Here is an 18,799-nt window from a genome sequence, read left to right as displayed (position 1 = left end):
CTTTAAAGTGTAATTTATTTCTGTGATGCGCAAAATATATATTTTAGGAAGCTGTGATACTTTTTCAGGATTCTTTAATGGAGAAAAAGTTCAAGAGAACAGCATTTATTCAAAATATAAATCTTTTTTTTTTTTTTTTTTTTACAATATACACTACCGATCAAAAGTTTTGGGTCAGTAAATCTTTTTTTTTTTTCTTTCTTTTTTAAAGAAAAACAGTAATTTCAACTTTTTGAATAAATGACATTTATTGATGGTTAAGGATGCAATTGTTTTTATACATATTGTAAAATGATGAATAAGGTATCGTATACATACGTTTCAAATACCACTGGCTCGGTTAAAATTAATAGAATAGTACTATTAGTAATATAAACCTTATTGATATGAGATCATATAAACATATATAATATGTAAAATTCGTATGCAACTAGCCAATCCTGCTTTTCCTGGGATTGCATGTGGAACCACTGATGGAGAAGTCTCTCCGATGTCGACCTGTACAGGGATGAGATTCCCAGGATGTTGAGGAGGAATTGAGGGAGACGGAGGAACCGCAGAAGGATCTTCTCTAAGCTTATGTTTGGCTTTAGATGTAATTCCCTTCACTTGCATCAACCAGCTGCTGCTGAACTACAGTTAGAATACAACCGTGACTTAATATAAGAGAACTCAGCAGTGAGTCATATTTGAGCACTAGTGCTGTGGTGATATTCACCTCTTCACGTAGAAGAGCAAGTATCCATTCTTCCCGATGTTATTCGACGCCTTCGACCAGCTGGATCTTCTGATGCTGGTGTCACTGCATCTCAGCCATCCGGATCCGGTGAAGTCACGGATGTGACTGATGTAGTGCCCTGCACGACAGAACAGCTGTAGTGTGATGCTGAACGAGTGAACGAGACGACTGAAGAAGCTCTTACCACAATACAAACTGCTGCCCAGATGAGACACGACTCCAGCGAGGCTGTACTGAGCACCACTGCGTCCGTCTGATGCTTCCACCTGTTCAACACAAACACTGACTATTAGATTACATCATCACATTCATTCTGCTGTTCAATCATCCCTACTGTAATTCTATCATCCTATCTAGTTATTGTTTTAGCATTGTGTACTATCTATCGAATTGCTGTCTATATCTTTCCTGTTGTCCTGCAGTCTCAACCCTATCTTTCTTCCTTCTCTCTTGCTGTTGATTTGGGCCTTTTCTCTGTATCACTCTCATCTCTCTGCTCTCTGTTGAGGAGCATGCATCAAATAGGAAAACGGTAAATATTCAATGCTCAAACATCTTTGAGAAGCAGTTTTCAGAGCTAATGCCTTGTAGAATAATCCGGATGATGGGATGTCAAGATGAGGGCAGATGTTTTATGGACCGACCCGTACCTTTATCGCAGGACAGTGCAAAGTCTTCTGGAACGTCCAGACGATTTTTCATCTTGTGCATTGAGGATGTGATGTCAAAGCGCATGACCAGAAGCACAAGCACCCTGTCGAGAGATTCAGAAGTTATGAACTTAGAGTTATCATGTTTAGTGTTTCTGCAGGATACAAACTGATCGACAAGATGTTGTACCGCGGCAGAGTGATTAGTTCCAACGCCTCCGATGCCACACGGCCGTCACACTCGCTGCAGGAGCATTCAAATGAAGATGTCTGGAGAAAACGAACCACATAGACATCAGACACATTCAGAATCTGCATCCTCCTGCTGATGTGATGTCATCAGTGATGTCACTGACTTTGAAGTACTGCTGCAGGCTGTCGACGAGGCATCCTTGAGGACTGATGACTAGAGAGAGGTAGTTGGACTCCTCTCTGAAGCTACTCTGGAAGCCACAGCTGAACCGACAGAAGAACATCAGCGACACATACAGTGAACGAGTCTGAAGGTGTGGACGCGTGATGCTACCTGTCGCAGGTGCGCCGGCGGTTCAGCTGGAACTCCATGTTAGCTACAGGACAGGTGTACTGAGGCCAGGAGCTCTGCAGAAGCTCGCCCTCCTCTTTAAGACGGGCCAAGCAAACCATCAGGAACTCATGGGCGTCCTGAGAGAAGAAAGAACGAAGGATAACGTCAAATGCAAGTCTAAAAATCATACATGTTTATCAAATTGTTTATCTCCTGAACCTGCTGATGGTCTCCCAAGAAATCAGGGTGGAGAGTTTCAATACACCTCTTCACCGAAGACAAGAGCTTTGCTTTCAGATTCTTGTCATTCCCGGTCAGCCTGGTCATGTGCAGGTCGGTGAGCGCCCTGAAAAAATTGCTTTGAAATTGTGATTTTCCATTTAGATTGAAATATAATGTTGCATAAATTAAAGTGTTGTACCTGAGCATCGTGCTTCCGTCATTCCACCGTTCCCGCTGGGAAAGCACATCGTCCCGAAACGGGGAAACGGTGAGGAGGCACTGCAACACAGAGTTCATGTAGCACGTGTTTCCTAAATTGGGAAAACTGTGACAAGAGGTGTTCGGTCAGTGGGTGTCTGTGAGGCACATTATATGCGAGTATGTACGTTCAGATCCAACATTTACCCCAAGTGCTTGATTTTGGTCGGCCATGCTGTCGCCACAACATCAGCCAACTGGACATCGTCCTCCGTATCGCTGCCACTGCTCTGCTGAGGACTGCACTGTATGAGCTGCAGTATTTCAGCATGGGACAGACCATTGGACTGCACCCTCATACTAGCAATCACACCGAGGATGCTGGGAAAAAAATCATGGGTAAGATAAACAATAGTCGAAAAGTTGGGTTCTATAAGTTAAAATCCCATGCATGTTTTGCATAGGGGATTTTTAACACAATGAGGATTAGAAAATATTGTTTAACAGGAGAATTACTTTACGTAAAACTACATTATTCATGATTCTGTAAAAGACAGAAAATAAATTGTTTCTATGTATAATCAACATGATTTAAATCAACAGTTTTGTATTTCTTGACCATTTTAAATGCGATTGTCATCCCCAATGCTGCAGTGCATTGTAGTTATCTCCCTCACTAAAGTCATTAATTAAATAGACTTTTTTTGCTTCAAAACAAAGCTTGTATTGTTATGATTCACCTCGTAGGTAGTTGGTTTGGTGCATGGCTTATAACTATAAAAATCTCTCAAATAGATGGGTTGCTTCCAGAACCAACTCTATAGAGTTTGTCCAATTGAAGTTTGATTTCATGCATTACATCAACACACAACATTCATTCCTATCACCCACTAGTCAAGATCTGCATCAGAGATGGCTTGATCGCCAGCTGCATCTGTAAAAATTAAAAGTTACTAAGAATTAATTATTGCACATCACATATTCATATAATGAATTAAATGGTAGTTGGTTTAAACAGCAGAAGCTTTAATAAACTTCTCTAACCTTCAAGAACCACTGTAGCCTGAAGTTCAGCCAGCAGATCAATCTTCTCACTGTCTTCAGATGAGGAGAAGGTGAAAACCCCACTGGTCTCCAGATCTGATGGATGATCTTCTAGAGACGAGGAGGAATCATCAGCGCTGGAGGAAGTGAAAACTCCACTGGTCTCCAGATCTGATGGTCCATATGAGGAAGAACCATCAGTGCTGATTGAGGTGCTTGATTCTCCTGTGAAGAAACCACAAAAATGCCATTATGAGATACTTTCCATACTTTGATTCACACTGTGAAAGATAAAGTTACTGTAAACCACACACAGAAATCATAAAGGCTAACCTCCAGTAACTTCCAATCCCAGGGTTGCATACAGCAGATCTGAAGGTCTTCTGTCTGTGGATGTGGATGTATCTTCAGTGCTGGAAGTGGAGCTTTGCTCTCCAGCTACATCTGTTGAAGATATTGATTTATAAAAAAATGTATATTGTGCATACTGGAAAAGCTTGAAAACATTTTCTCACCTTTGATTGCTTCTTTCTCTTGAGTCTCAGCCTGCAGTTCAACATCTGGATCAGAAGATCTGCTGACTGCAGGTGAGGAAGAAGCATCATCATCACGTGTGTCGACACTGGTTGACCGAGTCACCTCACATGAGGACACACACGACAGAAAAGATAGCATTCTCCGGAAAACCCGGCGCAGAGATGGAAACTTGTGCTTCCAGGAGGATGAAGAGGGAGTTTGGACACCTTCAGCAGGTGCAGCGGCTGACACCACCACATCTGGAGAAGATGACACAGACGTGCCCCATTTCTTCCTTTTCTTCTGCTCTTTTTTGGTCTTTCGATCCATTTTGTCACCACAAGTGTCATTGACCATATTCTAGAAAGATAATAAACAGAATTCAAATTGTTGCTACCAGTGATTTTAGTCTTTTAATTAGGGGAGGTTAACTTTGTATCTTTTCATTTACAGAGCAAAAATAGTGGAATTGTTGAATAATTTTGTATTTGCAGTCGGTGTATTGTATGTGGTTGCAGGAAAACTCTAATTTTAATATAGCTCAATAAATATTTAAGCTATTTATTTACTGGAGTAAAGAGACAACTTGATGGAGTAGTGACTTACCTGACTCCTGATCACCCAACAGTGTGTTCAGCTCTTCGCAATCTTTTACATCGAAACAGCGCTGACGTCATAATGAGATGAAGGGCTCGAACGTTCGATGCTCGCTGGAGACCAGCAGAATGTTTTCATTTGAATCGGATGCTTCTTGGACAACTGCAGGACACACATCTCTCTCACACAAACATATATTGTGGAACTTTCTCAGCCTTCTTTGAAGTGAAATATCAAATATTGTATAGGCTACGACTTCATCGTAAAAAAAGTATTTATCTTTATTTATTTCTTCTCTTTCTAGCTTGTACTTATTTAAAACTAAGTCTAAAACTTGATATTACAAGCACTTCCGGTGTGAGTTTGCCTCTATAAAAAGAATCGCTTAATGTACTATCCCCCAATTGTAAGTCGCTGTGGATAAAAGCATCTGCAAAATGACAATGTAAGTAAATATAAAGATTAATTTTTATTCCTCGGTTCCTCATTTGGATACCAGCGTCTGCTGAATGAATAAATGGAATAAAACTATCTTGCTGAATATTAATAAATAAAATAATAATATAAATGCAAATCTGGTTGTAGTCTTTTTTTTTTTTTACTTTTATAATGATTTCCGCTCCTAAAGTCCCGATCGGAATCAAAAGATTCGCGAATTCAATTCAATTCACTCAGTTTTCCCCATCGCTACGTGCTTTTTAAAATTATTACAAGCCGACAGAAATGTGAAAATAAATGGCTCTTTGACCGGTTTTATTTATTTATTTATTTATTTTTTTGTGAACTGAATGATCGAAGTCACGAGTTTGAATCAATCGGATCGATTCCAGAGTAAATGACTCACTCAACTGAATCGGTTCATCTGTTCCTCTTTTCTTGTCCTCAGGAAACACGAAAAAACTACAATGTATACAAATAACGTATCCATATTTCCATTCCAAAGATAACATCCAACACAAATCTAGAACATATTCTGGTGAGGAAACCAGTTTACTGCTAACTAGTGAAAAACTTCATTAATATGTCGAGCTGTAGCTCAAAAAAAAAAAAAAAAAAAAGAAGAAAAAAAAGTTAAATAAACACATTTTGCCTTATGATCTAGTTTGTAGCTTAACTGACTATATTTGACATAATTTGACACTGCATGCAGTTCAGTTGCTGAAAATTCAGCTTAAAGCATCCAGTGAGTGTTGAATTTTTCTATATCTATTGTAATAAATATTTAATAAATTGTTGTATCTGATTGTATGAGTCTATATGAAAAAAAGGAATACAAAAACAATTAAAAAGTGAATTTTTTTCTTGAACAAGCCTGTTAGCAGCCTGCAGTTCCTCTCTTCACGAGCAGATGTCAGTGTGAGATCATAATACTCAGCACAGAGACTTTAATCTAGAAAATAAATGACAGACACTGACTCTGTTCCCGGAACTGGCAATTTTTTTTTTTTTTTTACATCCAAAGCAATCTAAAGGTAACAATTTAGTTGAAGATCAACGTATATAATACAGATAAACACATGTTAAAACTTGATTTAATAAAAACATTTGATCCCATTTTACAAAAGCCCTTTTTGACATGAGCCACGTCCAAAATGTAAAGGATGAGGCGTTGCTATAGCTTATAACAATATTTTCAGTGTTTCTCAGAGCTCTGGTTTTGAGTATAGTGGTGCTTTATATAACATTATCTAAAAGTGTTAATAATAAGTTAACCAGTTACTTCCATTAATCACAGTAAAATAGACTGTTATGAATCTCTTTTTTTCAACATAAACAAAAGGCATCTTTACACTGCAAAAGTGTACCAGTAGCTGCATTTTTGTTTATTTTATTTTTATGTTTTCGGGAGGCAGACACAGTTTGTAAGTTTAAATCTAGACCATCTATAAAAAAAATAAAATAATAAAAAATGTTTATTGAGCAGTAAATCAGTATATTTTGATGATTTCTGAAGATCATGTGACACTGAAGACTGGAGGAATGATGCTGAAAATACAGCTGTGCATCACAGAAATAAATTACACTTTAACAGATATTGACATAGAAAACCGATATTATAAACAGTAAAAATATTTCACAATATTACTGATTTTGCTGTATTTTGTTGCTGATATGTTATAATTTTGTATAATAATGGATTGTATATTAATTAATGCTACAGAAGATGATGCAAATCTACAGAATTTGCTGCTTTAGAGTTGAAGGAAATGTCTGTAAACATGAAAATGTAGTCAAATGAAGATTTATGTATAAGTGTATGCTTTGTTTTGTTAAAGGAAGAAGACAGTTCCAAAAACACAGTGATCCTGGTATTTGTTACACATATTCAAATACACTACACATAACCTAACTGTCGTGGAAGAGAGCAAAGCTCTTCAGTAGTTTCTGTAAGGCTTTATTCACTTTAAACATTGGATGAAGTGATTCTTTTCTCTTTAATAAAGTCGATGCAAAGCCATTAATAAATTAATCATGACAAAAAATGATGATAACTGATGTATTTTTGCATGAGTCTGCTATAATGTTGCCTAACTTGTTTGGTAGCTTGGATGGGAAGTCCCTTACTACAGATAACACAGCGATTATCCTGTGTGTGATCTGATATTAGGCTAATATTGCAAATCTAGCGTTGTGTTGGGTTTTGCTCAGTAAAATGGTAAGTGGAGTGAAGTGTCCCAGACGAAATCTAAAATACTCGGTTAGATAATTTCATTATAATATGACCGCATGGTGAATCTATGATCCTATGTTTAAACAACTATCGCTTTAATTCTGTTGTTGGCCAGATAAAATGAAAAACACATATGATTTTTTGTTTAGTGCACCAAGAAGGCAAGTAAAAAAAAATCCCCATTGAATTAACCCATTTAATCCCATTGTGATCGTATAAAAGGTTTTCATTTATGGGACAGTCTTAACCCTCCAGGTTTTCATCCAAAATATCTAAAATTGTGTTCTGGAGAATTATTTTAATCCAGTACACACATTATGCAATGTACAGTACATTCAACACATTTTTCACACACTTTTCAAAAAAATTTCAAAAATGTCTAAAAGGAATTATTGATTATTACAAAGGGTAACTAATGACGCATAATTTTGATTTTTTTCATGTCTGGGGAAAAATAATGGGATTTAAAAAAATGCTCTTTAGAAAATTTGATGTGATCTAGAACCCAACAATTACAAACTTTCACTAATAAGACCATTGCACTGATGTGTGCATATTGCATTTAAAAAGACATAATGAGCAGATCAAACCATTATTTCCTTGCAATCACTCCCAGAAAACAAACCTTGTACTGTATATTAATAGATTGACCATGGCATTATGTATTTAATGCAACAGAACTTTTTCTCTTAATTTTAACACTTTATTTGAACGTGTAAAAAAAAAACATTTAAATCAGCACTAAGGCAAAAGCAGATTAATTTCTGATAATCATACATATCAATCTGCCAACATTAACTACAAGAAGAAATAAAACATAACCCTACATTGGTGATTCCCTCAAAGGGTCTGGAGTAGATGCACTTGTTTCTGTGCAAAGATGTTGTTCAACGAATTGTAAGTTTAATGATAATGGAGAGTGTGATGATTGTGAGGCCGATACCGAGAGCGACGTTGTTCAGGATATACGCCATTCTGGATCTACTCCTCGCTAACTCCTGCTGTCCAGCCAAGTTAGCATCTCGAGTCTGCCAAAACATGAGTGTCAAGCATATTAAAGTGAAAACTCTCATGAAGCAGAGACAAGAAGTTCCACAGATTTCAGTCCATGTAGAACTCAATGTCTCCAACCCATGATTTTAATCAGCCGTTATATGCGTTATATGAAACATCCAGCGAAGAAAATGTTTCCAATACACTCTTAAAAATAAAGGAGCTTCACAGTGATGTCATAGAAGAACCTTTTTGTCTAAATGGTTCCATCAAGAACCTTTAACATCTGAAGAACCTTTCTGTTCGACAAAAGCTTCTTTGTGGCGAAAGAAGGTTCTTCAGACTATAAAAAGCTAAGAAAGAGATGGTTCTTTAAAGAACCTTTGATTGAATGGTTCTTCTATAGCATCGCTTGAAGCACCTTTATTTTTAAGAGTGCACACGGCTTGTCAAATTCTACTAAATATAAATATATTAAACTGCATTCAGTTCAGTAAATAGTGTAATTCTTGCATGCAACAGTGGACGGTTTATTATTCTTCATTATACACATTAATTAAAACATGAAGAGTTACTTGGTTTGATTTAAGAGATGAAGGAGGTGTATAAGCTTTTGAACAGAATAAAGATGTGCACGTTTTTTCTTGTTTTGCCTAAATATCATATTACCCTTCAGAAGTTTCCCAAAATGAGTTAATCTACCCTGATCTTCTTTTTTTTATGTGCATTTTATGTGATATGTCTTATTCAGGTCAGTGCTAAATAAAAAAAAATAGCATACATTTTATACGATCCCTCATATTTTGGTCAAATAATTAACACTTTAGCAGATTCTGCAAGGTGTGTGTAAACTTTTGGCCCTTATGTACATGACACAGAAGAAGTCCTACGTGAATGAACACTTACGTAGCAGGAGTGCAGGAGAGCAGCGAAGCCCAGAGGAAAACAGCAGAACACCATGGTAAAGATGGAGTAGAAGAAGTAATCTGGCACTGCAGTGACCACTGGCCTGAACACGGTGGGCTGAACAGTTTGACCAACATATGCTACTGTTGGTGGGTTTATGTGACTGTTCATTTCTTCTGTTGTAAGTTTAGTAAATGATCTTGATGGTTCTTCTCTTTGGTTTAGTCCTCAGCTGAGATGCTCCTCACTGGACGCTGGTTGATCTGTAGTCGGTCTTTTGCTTTTATGACTTTTGTCTCCTGATGGTGAAGTATAGATGCAGGAATTTGCAGGAAGTTATTTTTTGTTTTGTTTTGTTGCATGCAACCAACCTGCCTGCTGACATTTGCATGAGCTTCACCCAATAACAGATATGTTTTCCATGTAGATTGACTTAATACAGCAAAACATGCAAAGGAGAAAACATTTCTCTATCTTTTGTTATTGATGTTAAGGATCATTTTAGGGCCTACAGTCAATTGCTACTGGATTTTTCCTGTAATCTGTATATATATATCCAATTTACTGTAATGTATTAATGATGGTGTGTTTGTAGTTTACTTTAACCTCTAAGCAATGAAATAAGGAATACAAAAACCATTAAAAAGTGAATACTTTTCTTGAACAATCCTGTTATCAGCCTGCAGTTCCTCTCTTCACGAGCAAATGTCAGTGTGAGATCATAATACTCAGTTAATGTGAGCTTGATGTTTTCACCTCTCACACCATGTGCTTGAAATACAAATCTTTTTTAATTAATGAAGAGATGTTCTATACTTGTATATTTTATATACATATTTTACTTCAATTTCTGTGTGAGTGTTGAAAGGAACATTGCCATTTTAGTGCATACTTGTGTAAAACACAAGGGTTGACAAGCTTCAGAAAATATATTATAGATTAATGGAAATTGAATCGCTAGCGAGGACTTTTATTTTCAATCGCTGTCGCGAACCATCAGGACTTTTACGCTGAAAAGTATCCGAGTGGGCCGCCATTTTTAAACCGGTCCCTCACACCCCGTCGCTTCACACAGCTGAATATATAAGCCTCCAAATAACCGGTAACGTATTTATATTCCGTCCGCGCGCTCTTCTAAAGAAAACAAGCACGGCCAGCACCTGTTTAAAAAAAGAAAGAAAAAAAAGAATTAAAGAAGTTGAAGAGAAGCTACACAACAGACAAGAAGTTTCGCGTTTTTATTCTGATTAGGATATTATTAAACGGGATTATAAAACTCGTTTCTGGATTTCGGATTTATCCTCATCGGGATCTTGAGGAATAACGTTACCGCGAATCCAGTCGGACTGACAGGTAACACAAGTCTTTATTTCTCTCGCGTTTGTGAGTTTTTGGCGCACTGATTCATTCGCTCTCGCTGTTCGGACGCGTTCGGTTACGCGACGCGTCTGTTTACGCGACGCTGTATCCGCTGTTTGTTACAGTAGCTATTTGTCTTTATTTACGGAGCAGCTCAACAAAACAGCGCTCAACACATCGATATTGTGTAACACATTCCCATCAGCCTGCGCTCCTGCCGGAGGACAATTTCTCCTTTGTTTAATCGCATTTCTCTCTCTGTGAATGATAGATTTTGTTCGGTTTTCGGTGAATCTTTAATCGTTCAGAAACGCCCTGTGTGTAAACACGCGGGTTGATATTACACTCAAAATGCTTTATTATACATTTCATCTCCATAAAGCATAATGTATGCAATTAACACAGCCCTTGTTATTCAGATAATGTAGGCTATTTTATTTTACACGCGTCACGCAATAATAAAAGCAATGACAAGAATGTGCTGAAATGCAATAATAATAAACATTATTAATTCAAGAAGTATGTTGATCAGAGCTGAATATGAGTTTGACTGAAACAGATGCATGGCTGTCTCACTGCGTTTGAGCTTTTTAGACACTTGGAAAACGTCAAATACGTTTTTAAAAGGTTTTTGAAGTAGGCTTTTTCTCACAGTGAGCACAGACTCTTTTTTATTTTATGTATTTATTTTCTATTTTTTTAAATCAGCGTTTAGTGTATTGACTTATTATTGGCTATATTATTGGCTTTATCAAGTATTTAAATATATACATTACAAATTCTCAAACTTTTACAATTATTTCTTCAGAATTTATTAATAGTGAAAGCTAAATCTTAAAAAATGTAAACCAATTAAATTAATAAAAAAATGTGTGTGTGTGTATATATATATATATTTATTTATTTATTTATTTATTTATTTATTTATTTATTATTTTTATTTATTTTTTTGTTAAACATTTTTATAAACCACATTTATGAACTCAAATATCAATTTAAAACAATTTTGACATTTAAACTGATTATTTTATTTACATTTCTATTTTAATCTGTTTTGGCTGAATATGGTCAGATCTAGAGGTTTGATGAATGTTTATATGTATAAGTAATTTTCATATAAATCAATGCATTTCTGTACTATATTTAAAAAAATGGATTATTTTGGTACATTTTAAATGCATTTTGTAAACAAACCTTACTAAATATAAATTAAAAAACACAATTCAAAATTGTACAAAAGAAATATGTATTGTCATTATATTGGAAATAAAATAATCACTTTAATAATTGACTTTTTTATTATTATTTGTGTAGTAAATTGCACTCCTAGTCTTCCATAGTTTGCTCCGTCTATATTTATAGTCTTTGGATGAATATGGTTTGATGTATGTCAGTAAATAAATTATATATATATAGAATTATTTTATTATCATTGTCATTGAAGAAGGTGATGAATTGGTGGCCAGTGGTGATTTGTGTGTTGATTTCTATTCATTCTCCAGAGGTTTGGGTGTTATTTGGATCTCCCTTATTGGGTTTCCTTATTATCCTGGATATTTATGTGATTGGAACACAAGCAAGTTTGATCAAGCAATAATGTTTTGCTGTAAAAACTCAGGCTTGGTGTAGCAGTCACTAGTCTGCATGAATAAACCACACGTGTCTTGACTGTTTCTTTATGAAACGGATTTGACCGACTCAGACCAGAAATACATTTAGTGTCCAAACCTGGGCTGGTATGAGAAGTTAGGTTCAAACCCCCAGACGTGAAAACTGAAGAAGTATGTCCATCGTAATGAGTATAAACTGAACGGTTAGTTCGTGCATCTTTACCTTAAACTAGTCTCAAACTTGTGCTTTGTTTTGTGTCCTGAGGTGCATGTGTTAATGTAGAAGATGCTGGTTTGTTTCTATCCACAGCCCGACTGTAAATCACGTTTGGCAGTGTTTGGATAATGTGATTACAGTCTAAGTCTCAGTCTCAGCTGTTGGTTTAAACACAGGTTCAATAATGCATTTAACGTAGACTGTAAATAAAGTTTTGTGAGCTTACTTGTGCTGTCAAGAACCTGTTTAAAAAATAATAAATTCTGATTCGTCTTCTCAGAAACGTGTTTATCAGCTGCTAATGGCATCAAACTGAAGTCCAATCTGTTTGTTTGAGGGATCCAACTGAGCATGCCAACATTGACTCAAACAACAGCGCTTTTCCAATTCTGTGCTAGTTATTAAAATGCATTTTAATAACTGATTCCTGAAACCCAACAGTTTGACTCCCATTGGGCTTGGTTTGAGTATCTGACCTCTAAGCCACAACTTACTTATTTATTTAAGAATCTTTATATAAACAATATCATGTATAGATTATATAAAATATACTTTTTGTATATATAATTATATACGGTATGTGTTATAATTCTTGAAGTTATTTTCCTCACGTTTTCTCCCAATATTTAGAGCAGTGATCTTTTTATATAGGATAAATATATAAAATATATAGTTTTTTTTTATATAATGTTTTTAGATTTTCATATTATATGTATGTAAACCAACTCAAAATATTAATATAAACTATGAAAACATTTTTAGCACTTAAAAAAATACATGTACTTGCATAAAAGCTATAATATTTAAAAAAACATTGCTTACATATACATTTATCTCAGAGCCTATTTATTTTAAATGATATTTTTAAATAAAGGAAATAATCTGTTTTATAAAGATTTTTATATGAATTATATCAAATCTATAATATAAATTATATACAGCAAGTATAAATTATAATTTATATTATAGATTTTATATTTTCATCTTTTTTTTTCTTAATTTCATTTTTTTCTCAATGTTTAGATTATATAAATGTATTATATTTTTACATAATGTGTAATATAATTGTCAACCGTATTTATATAAATACATTTTAAAAACACTCAGGAATTTTTTAATTTCTTTAATTTAATTTTTTTTTTTTTTTTTTTTTTGGAAAATTTCTTTTTGGAAAAACAAAAAAAATGTGTTACTTGAAATAAAAATATAAATTATAAACAGTACTTATTGATGAAAAATACTTTTAAATATTTTTTTATATTATGTAAAGCAAATAATACAGATTTAGATATTTTTGATACAGTTTGTATGTGTGTGTGTGTATATATATATATATATATATACATATATACACACACACACACACACACATCTTAAACTGAAATAAAAATGAAAAAAAAATTGAAAAAAAAAACCGATTCAGAATATTAATAATAGCTATAATTTGAACTATTTTAGTTCCTTGTTTTAACTATAAAAACTACAGACAAAGAAGTGCATCCCCAAGGCTCTGATATTCTAGATCTGGCTCAGGATCCTCTAAAAGGTGACCCACAAATCACTTGAGACTTGAACATTTTGATTTGACACTTTGTTCTTGTACATCCAAACCTGCAGCCAAGGACAGACTCTTAATGACAAACACAAACACCATCAGCGTTCACAGATACGTCACTGTGTTTCGCCAGCAGAGGATCTGTGCGTGTGAGATAAGTGTGTGCGGTCACATGACGTTCTGTGTGTCTGATCTACAGCCAGCCAGCGGCGTCATGATGCATGCATGTTGTTTACCGCCAGCCGTTCTCTACTGCTGGGTCATGAACTAGAAGCAGCAGGGAAACACGATGCAGAATGCAAATAAAAAAAAACGAGTCCTACACACTAAATGAAATATGCTAATTATTAAACTTTAATCTGCTGAGCCAAACGAAGCCACATGCACAAGTGACCCACAGATATGTATTTTTGGCTACTGATCTTGTTTTTGTTAGTGAACTTTCAGTGTCTTTTTATTATGTTTGCATAGACCTGTTATTTGTTTCAGATAGAAATGTTGTCCGTTCTAACGCTTCTGTGTGGAGTTGGATATATTTTTATAGAAAAAATGTTATTTGATCAAGTTAGATGAATGCATTTGGCATTAACTTTTTTTTTTTGGAATGCATTTAGACTTTGAACAGTAAAGAATGGCCTGCTACACAGAGGTCATGGGTTCGATTCCCAGAGAAAGCAAGAACTGGTAACCTTGAATGCGATGTAATTTGCTTTGGATAAATGTTTGTTAGAAGTGTGAATGTAAATGTAACTGGTTCTTTTCTGTAGCTCAAAGATTGGTGCAAACAATGACACGGTTCTGGGTTTGATTCCCAGGGAAAGCAAGAGTGCATACCAATCTAAGTTGTTGGGTGTAAATGCGATTGGGGTTTTCCTGTAGCTCAAACAGTAGAGCAAGTGCTGAATTTCTGGCAGACGTTTGCCAAAAACGTTCTTGAGTTAACAGAAAAAACAAACCTGAATTCAGTAGTGTTTGTTAAACTCAAACTTAGAAGTGTGAACTATGACTTGCATCAGTGTGGCATGTTTTGCATGAAAGATCTTGTTGGTTTTTACATTTATATGACTGCATTTGGCAGATGCTTTTAAATTGCATTCAGGATATGCATTTTATCACTTCATACATTTCCTGGTATTCGAATGCTTGAAATTGCTAAATGCATGCTCATGTAAACGAGTTACAACATATAATTGTCTAATTACAGTATGTTAATATCACAGAGATTGTTTTCTTGTGTATTGTGCATGTTAATTTGAGCAATTTGGTGCTTTCAATTCTGCTAGATGTTTGGTTCTTGGCATAAAACGTTCTTGGGTTAATAGAAAAAAACGAACCTGTAATTAGTAGTGTTTGTTAAATGAAGCATGTTGCTCAAAGTAAGTAGTTTGATTTTTTTTTATTTACTTCTGTAAAATGAGCTACAATACCTATTTATATAATTATATTATGTTTTATATAATAATAGAGGTGACTTCTGCACTTTAATTTGAGCAATTTGGTGCTTCCTCCTCTGGGAGATTTTCAGTTGTTTGACTAAAACATTCTAGAAAAACGAACCTGTAATTAGTAGTTTTTGTTAAATCAACTCTAATGCTGGAAGTTAGTAGTTTAAACTAAAAATTGCATCAAAGCAGCAAGTTTTGCATGACAAACACTGCATGCATTAAAGGTAAAAATCTAGTTGCTGTTTTTATCTGGGCTATTTTAATCACTCACACATTTCCATTTTTACATGACGAGAGCGTTATGACACATCGACTGGCGCTCTGGGAAGAGGCATGCCATTTAAGACTGCATTATTTGATTCTTCTAGTTTGTTGTCACAGGGATGCATTTATGATGTTCATAAATGTTCCATTTTAAATTCGATGTGAAATATTTTATGAATACTGAAGCAGTGTTTTGGCGCTTTTTGAATGCATCTGCTGCCACTTGTGTGTTTATTACATATCTGGGTTTAAATTAAAGAGTGTTGTGCTAGAAACTCAATTTAGCATGGTTTTTTTTCATGCATTTGCAAGGTCCCTGAGAGCTGAAACCATGACGCTGGGAACCTCAATGTCAGGGGTTCAGCTCTCAGGGAACTTGCAAATGCATGAAAAAAAACCATGCTAAATGCTGATGTTTCCAGCTGCATGGTGTACTTCTAAAGCTTCTCCTGAGTTCACTCGGGCCTGGTTTACAAGCACAGCACTGACTTCATGACAGAAATATAACGATCAGCAGATCAGGATGAGGAATTGCATCTTGAACCTCCTGAGGGAATTCCTCCCGCTCCAGACGTCCTGCTTGCACACATCCAGACTGTCTGCTGAGGTCACAGCCATCACCAAGACAGATATTTAACTTGATGTCTGTCCACACGCCTCTGATAAACGACCAGCTGCGAGCAGCTTCAGGATAATGATAATCCAATAAAAGCAGACGCTATCAAGTGGATTGGCAGCTCATTAGGAAAGTGTTTTCTGCCCGCAGAAGGAAGATAGCATTTAATGCACAAGAGAAAGCTATTAATGAAAAATGTAAAGTTTGAATTTGATTACATCAATGCATCAAGAGCCAGGAGATGTATCAGATTTCATATGAAGCATGTGATGCCGTGTAGATAACTTGATTGAACGTGGTTTTTAATAAGCGCAGCGGTGCAGGACATTACTGAACAAATCAAATAGAGCAGCGTAACAGTCTGAACGCATCCACGAGCTCCAGATGATCCGGCTGAAGTCTGGGTGAGATCCGGTGGGATCACAGCAGACCCTCGAGCATGTGTTTTCTGACGGATCAGATTCCTGTGACTGTGCTGGATGCCACAAATCATCATCTTGACAGGTTATTGTTAAGAGGATGAAGATGCATGGATCGCAGGATTCCTGATGAAGCCCTGATCTGGTTTAACCCGATCCAACAAACATGCCGACAACGGTTTTTATTTCACAATTGACTTTTTTTTTTTTCCGTAGGCTTTTCAGAGTCATGATTTGCTCTCCCTGTTTTTCATGCTTTTTGAGCTCCCCATTTCATTGAAATTGCATGAAAAGCCTTCAGATTTCTTCCTTTTTTTTCTTTTTTTTTCAGAGTAAACTTATTTTCAATCAAGTTTTGGAAGCTTTGAACCAAACTGATCAGTTCGGGGATAAATCTGATTCCCCAGCAAAACATTAAAACAAGGTGAAGATGAAGATCAACTCTGAGCAGATCTAGCTTTTGCCTACAAAACTCAAAAAGCCCTCTTCCTGTTTCCATGGTAACAGTGACATCTTGCTTTGACAGTTTTAAACAAACCATTAAAAATTAAGTCATGAACCAGATTTTTTTCAGAACTACATTATTTTTTATTTATTGTTTATTATAATTTTATTTTTTCAGAACTGAATGGTTGTAAAGAACCAGATTTTTTTTTTCTTTTGTTTTTATATTATCTTTACTGAATGGCTTTTAAGGAATAGATTTTTGCATTTTAATATAACTGGATTAGATTTTTACTAATTTATCAAATTTATTTTATTTTGTTTATTTTTTATTTGAATCTGTTAGTGAAGACAAAGACTATAAATAGACAGCACATTTTGTTTTATTTTATTATTATTTTATTTTATTTTTCTATATATTTATTTTCTGGTCTGAATGGTATATAAATTCATCTCTGTTAGCTATTATAATACAAAGCCTATAAATAGAAAACACCTTCTTTTTTAGCAAACACTTGACATGATCAGTGTAGTTTGATTCATTCTGTTCTTTGTGATGACGAATCAGCCTAGAACTGAATGATCAGTCTGAATCAGTCAAATGACTCACTGAATCATTTTGTTGACTCACTCAGCAGTTGACTCACTCACTGATCATCATCATTTTCAGAGAATGATTGATGAGCTGATCTTAAACAACCATTAAGTAATTAACTCTTGAGTCTTATATAATCATGGGTAGTTCAAGATACACATTTAAGAGCATCTGTCTCGAGGGGCTTATTCGTTATTAGCCCCTAAATATCATTTTAATCTTTAATGCTGTTTTTGTTTTTGGGATGCTGTATTGCATATAGATTATGAATCATGATAGTCATAATTTGTGATGTTTGAATGAATCTGAATGATTGTGCTGCCATCTGGATTGAGAACCGTGTCTGCATAAGCAGCTTCTTACTAAGGGGACATTCACACAAGTTTTCCGTCTGTGCTATATATATGTGTGTTTATATATGTGTATATGTATGTATATATATGTGTGTGTGTGTATATATATGTATATATACTGTATATATAGTGAGAGCATAATTATGCAAGTTGATATTCTTAACATATTTTGTTTCCAAGCACATTTTATACATTCCAAACAATACTAGGCTATTCATTTTGTCTTTGATCATTTATAAATTATGCATAACAGTCTATGAAGGATGGAAGTGAAAAACACCTTGTATTCAGGTGTGAAAAATTAGTAAGCAGGTTTGATTTTACAGATAAAAAGAACCAAAAAGAGATTTAACTCAAACTGAAAAAAAAAAAATATATAAATATATTTAATTATTAATTTTAGTCCATCTCCAACTGGTCTCGTCAAGATGGACTAAAAGTGAATTTATTTATTTATTATTATTATTATTATTAGTTTATGGTAAATATTAATAATATCATGTACTTTTCAAGTGAACATGGTGGTTTTCTCTTATTCTTGTCAATATTGTTGTTTTAATAATAAGTCGAATGTCCATTAGGCACATTCTTATTGTGAAATAAACTGTTTGCATTTAATATCTTAATAATTAGATGGATATTTTGACTAAGAAGAGATGCAAATATACAACTGAGCATTTAAACGCAGCTGGTTTTTACTCAGACAGCCAGTGGGTTTAGTTTATATTTGACACCACAGATAATGTAGAATTTTTTATGTTTATTTTTTATATTTATTTCTATTTTTGTTAATATGTGTGTGTGTATGTATATATTTATATTTATTATGTATTTTCCTTTTTTTCCATTTTGTATTACTT

At 34.8% G+C, this 18,799-nt stretch overlaps 1 protein-coding gene across 1 annotated transcript; it reads right to left on the bottom strand.

The window, feature by feature from the left end:
- Positions 1-275: 275 nt before the first annotated feature.
- On the bottom strand, positions 276-4,295 carry LOC132119216 (uncharacterized). The gene is made up of 13 exons (XM_059529008.1): positions 3,895-4,295; positions 3,713-3,823; positions 3,380-3,604; positions 3,227-3,269; positions 2,543-2,716; positions 2,337-2,462; positions 2,135-2,261; positions 1,916-2,052; positions 1,746-1,845; positions 1,580-1,659; positions 1,390-1,493; positions 924-1,005; positions 276-857 (listed from the first exon to the last, which is right to left on the bottom strand). Exons 1-13 carry the CDS (start codon positions 4,250-4,252, stop codon positions 833-835), a joined length of 1,692 nt encoding a protein of 563 aa, XP_059384991.1. The 5' UTR covers positions 4,253-4,295; the 3' UTR covers positions 276-832.
- Between the last annotated feature and the right edge of the window lie 14,504 nt (positions 4,296-18,799).

Source organism: Carassius carassius, chromosome 38 (assembly GCF_963082965.1).
Source record: "Carassius carassius chromosome 38, fCarCar2.1, whole genome shotgun sequence".
In the NCBI taxonomy this organism is placed as follows: Eukaryota; Metazoa; Chordata; class Actinopteri; order Cypriniformes; family Cyprinidae; genus Carassius; species Carassius carassius.
This window is presented reverse-complemented; position numbering and strand designations above follow the sequence as displayed.

Excerpts from the sequence above, each read along its gene's own strand:
- LOC132119216 (XM_059529008.1), bottom strand. The coding sequence starts at position 4,252 with ATGGTCAATGACACTTGTGGTGACAAAATGGATCGAAAGACCAAAAAA. Across the intron at positions 3,270-3,379 it reads GGCTACAGTGGTTCTTGAAG|ATGCAGCTGGCGATCAAGCC; the intron begins GTTAGAGAAGTT and ends TAATTTTTACAG. Across the intron at positions 2,053-2,134 it reads TCTTGGGAGACCATCAGCAG|GACGCCCATGAGTTCCTGAT; the intron begins GTTCAGGAGATA and ends TTCTTCTCTCAG.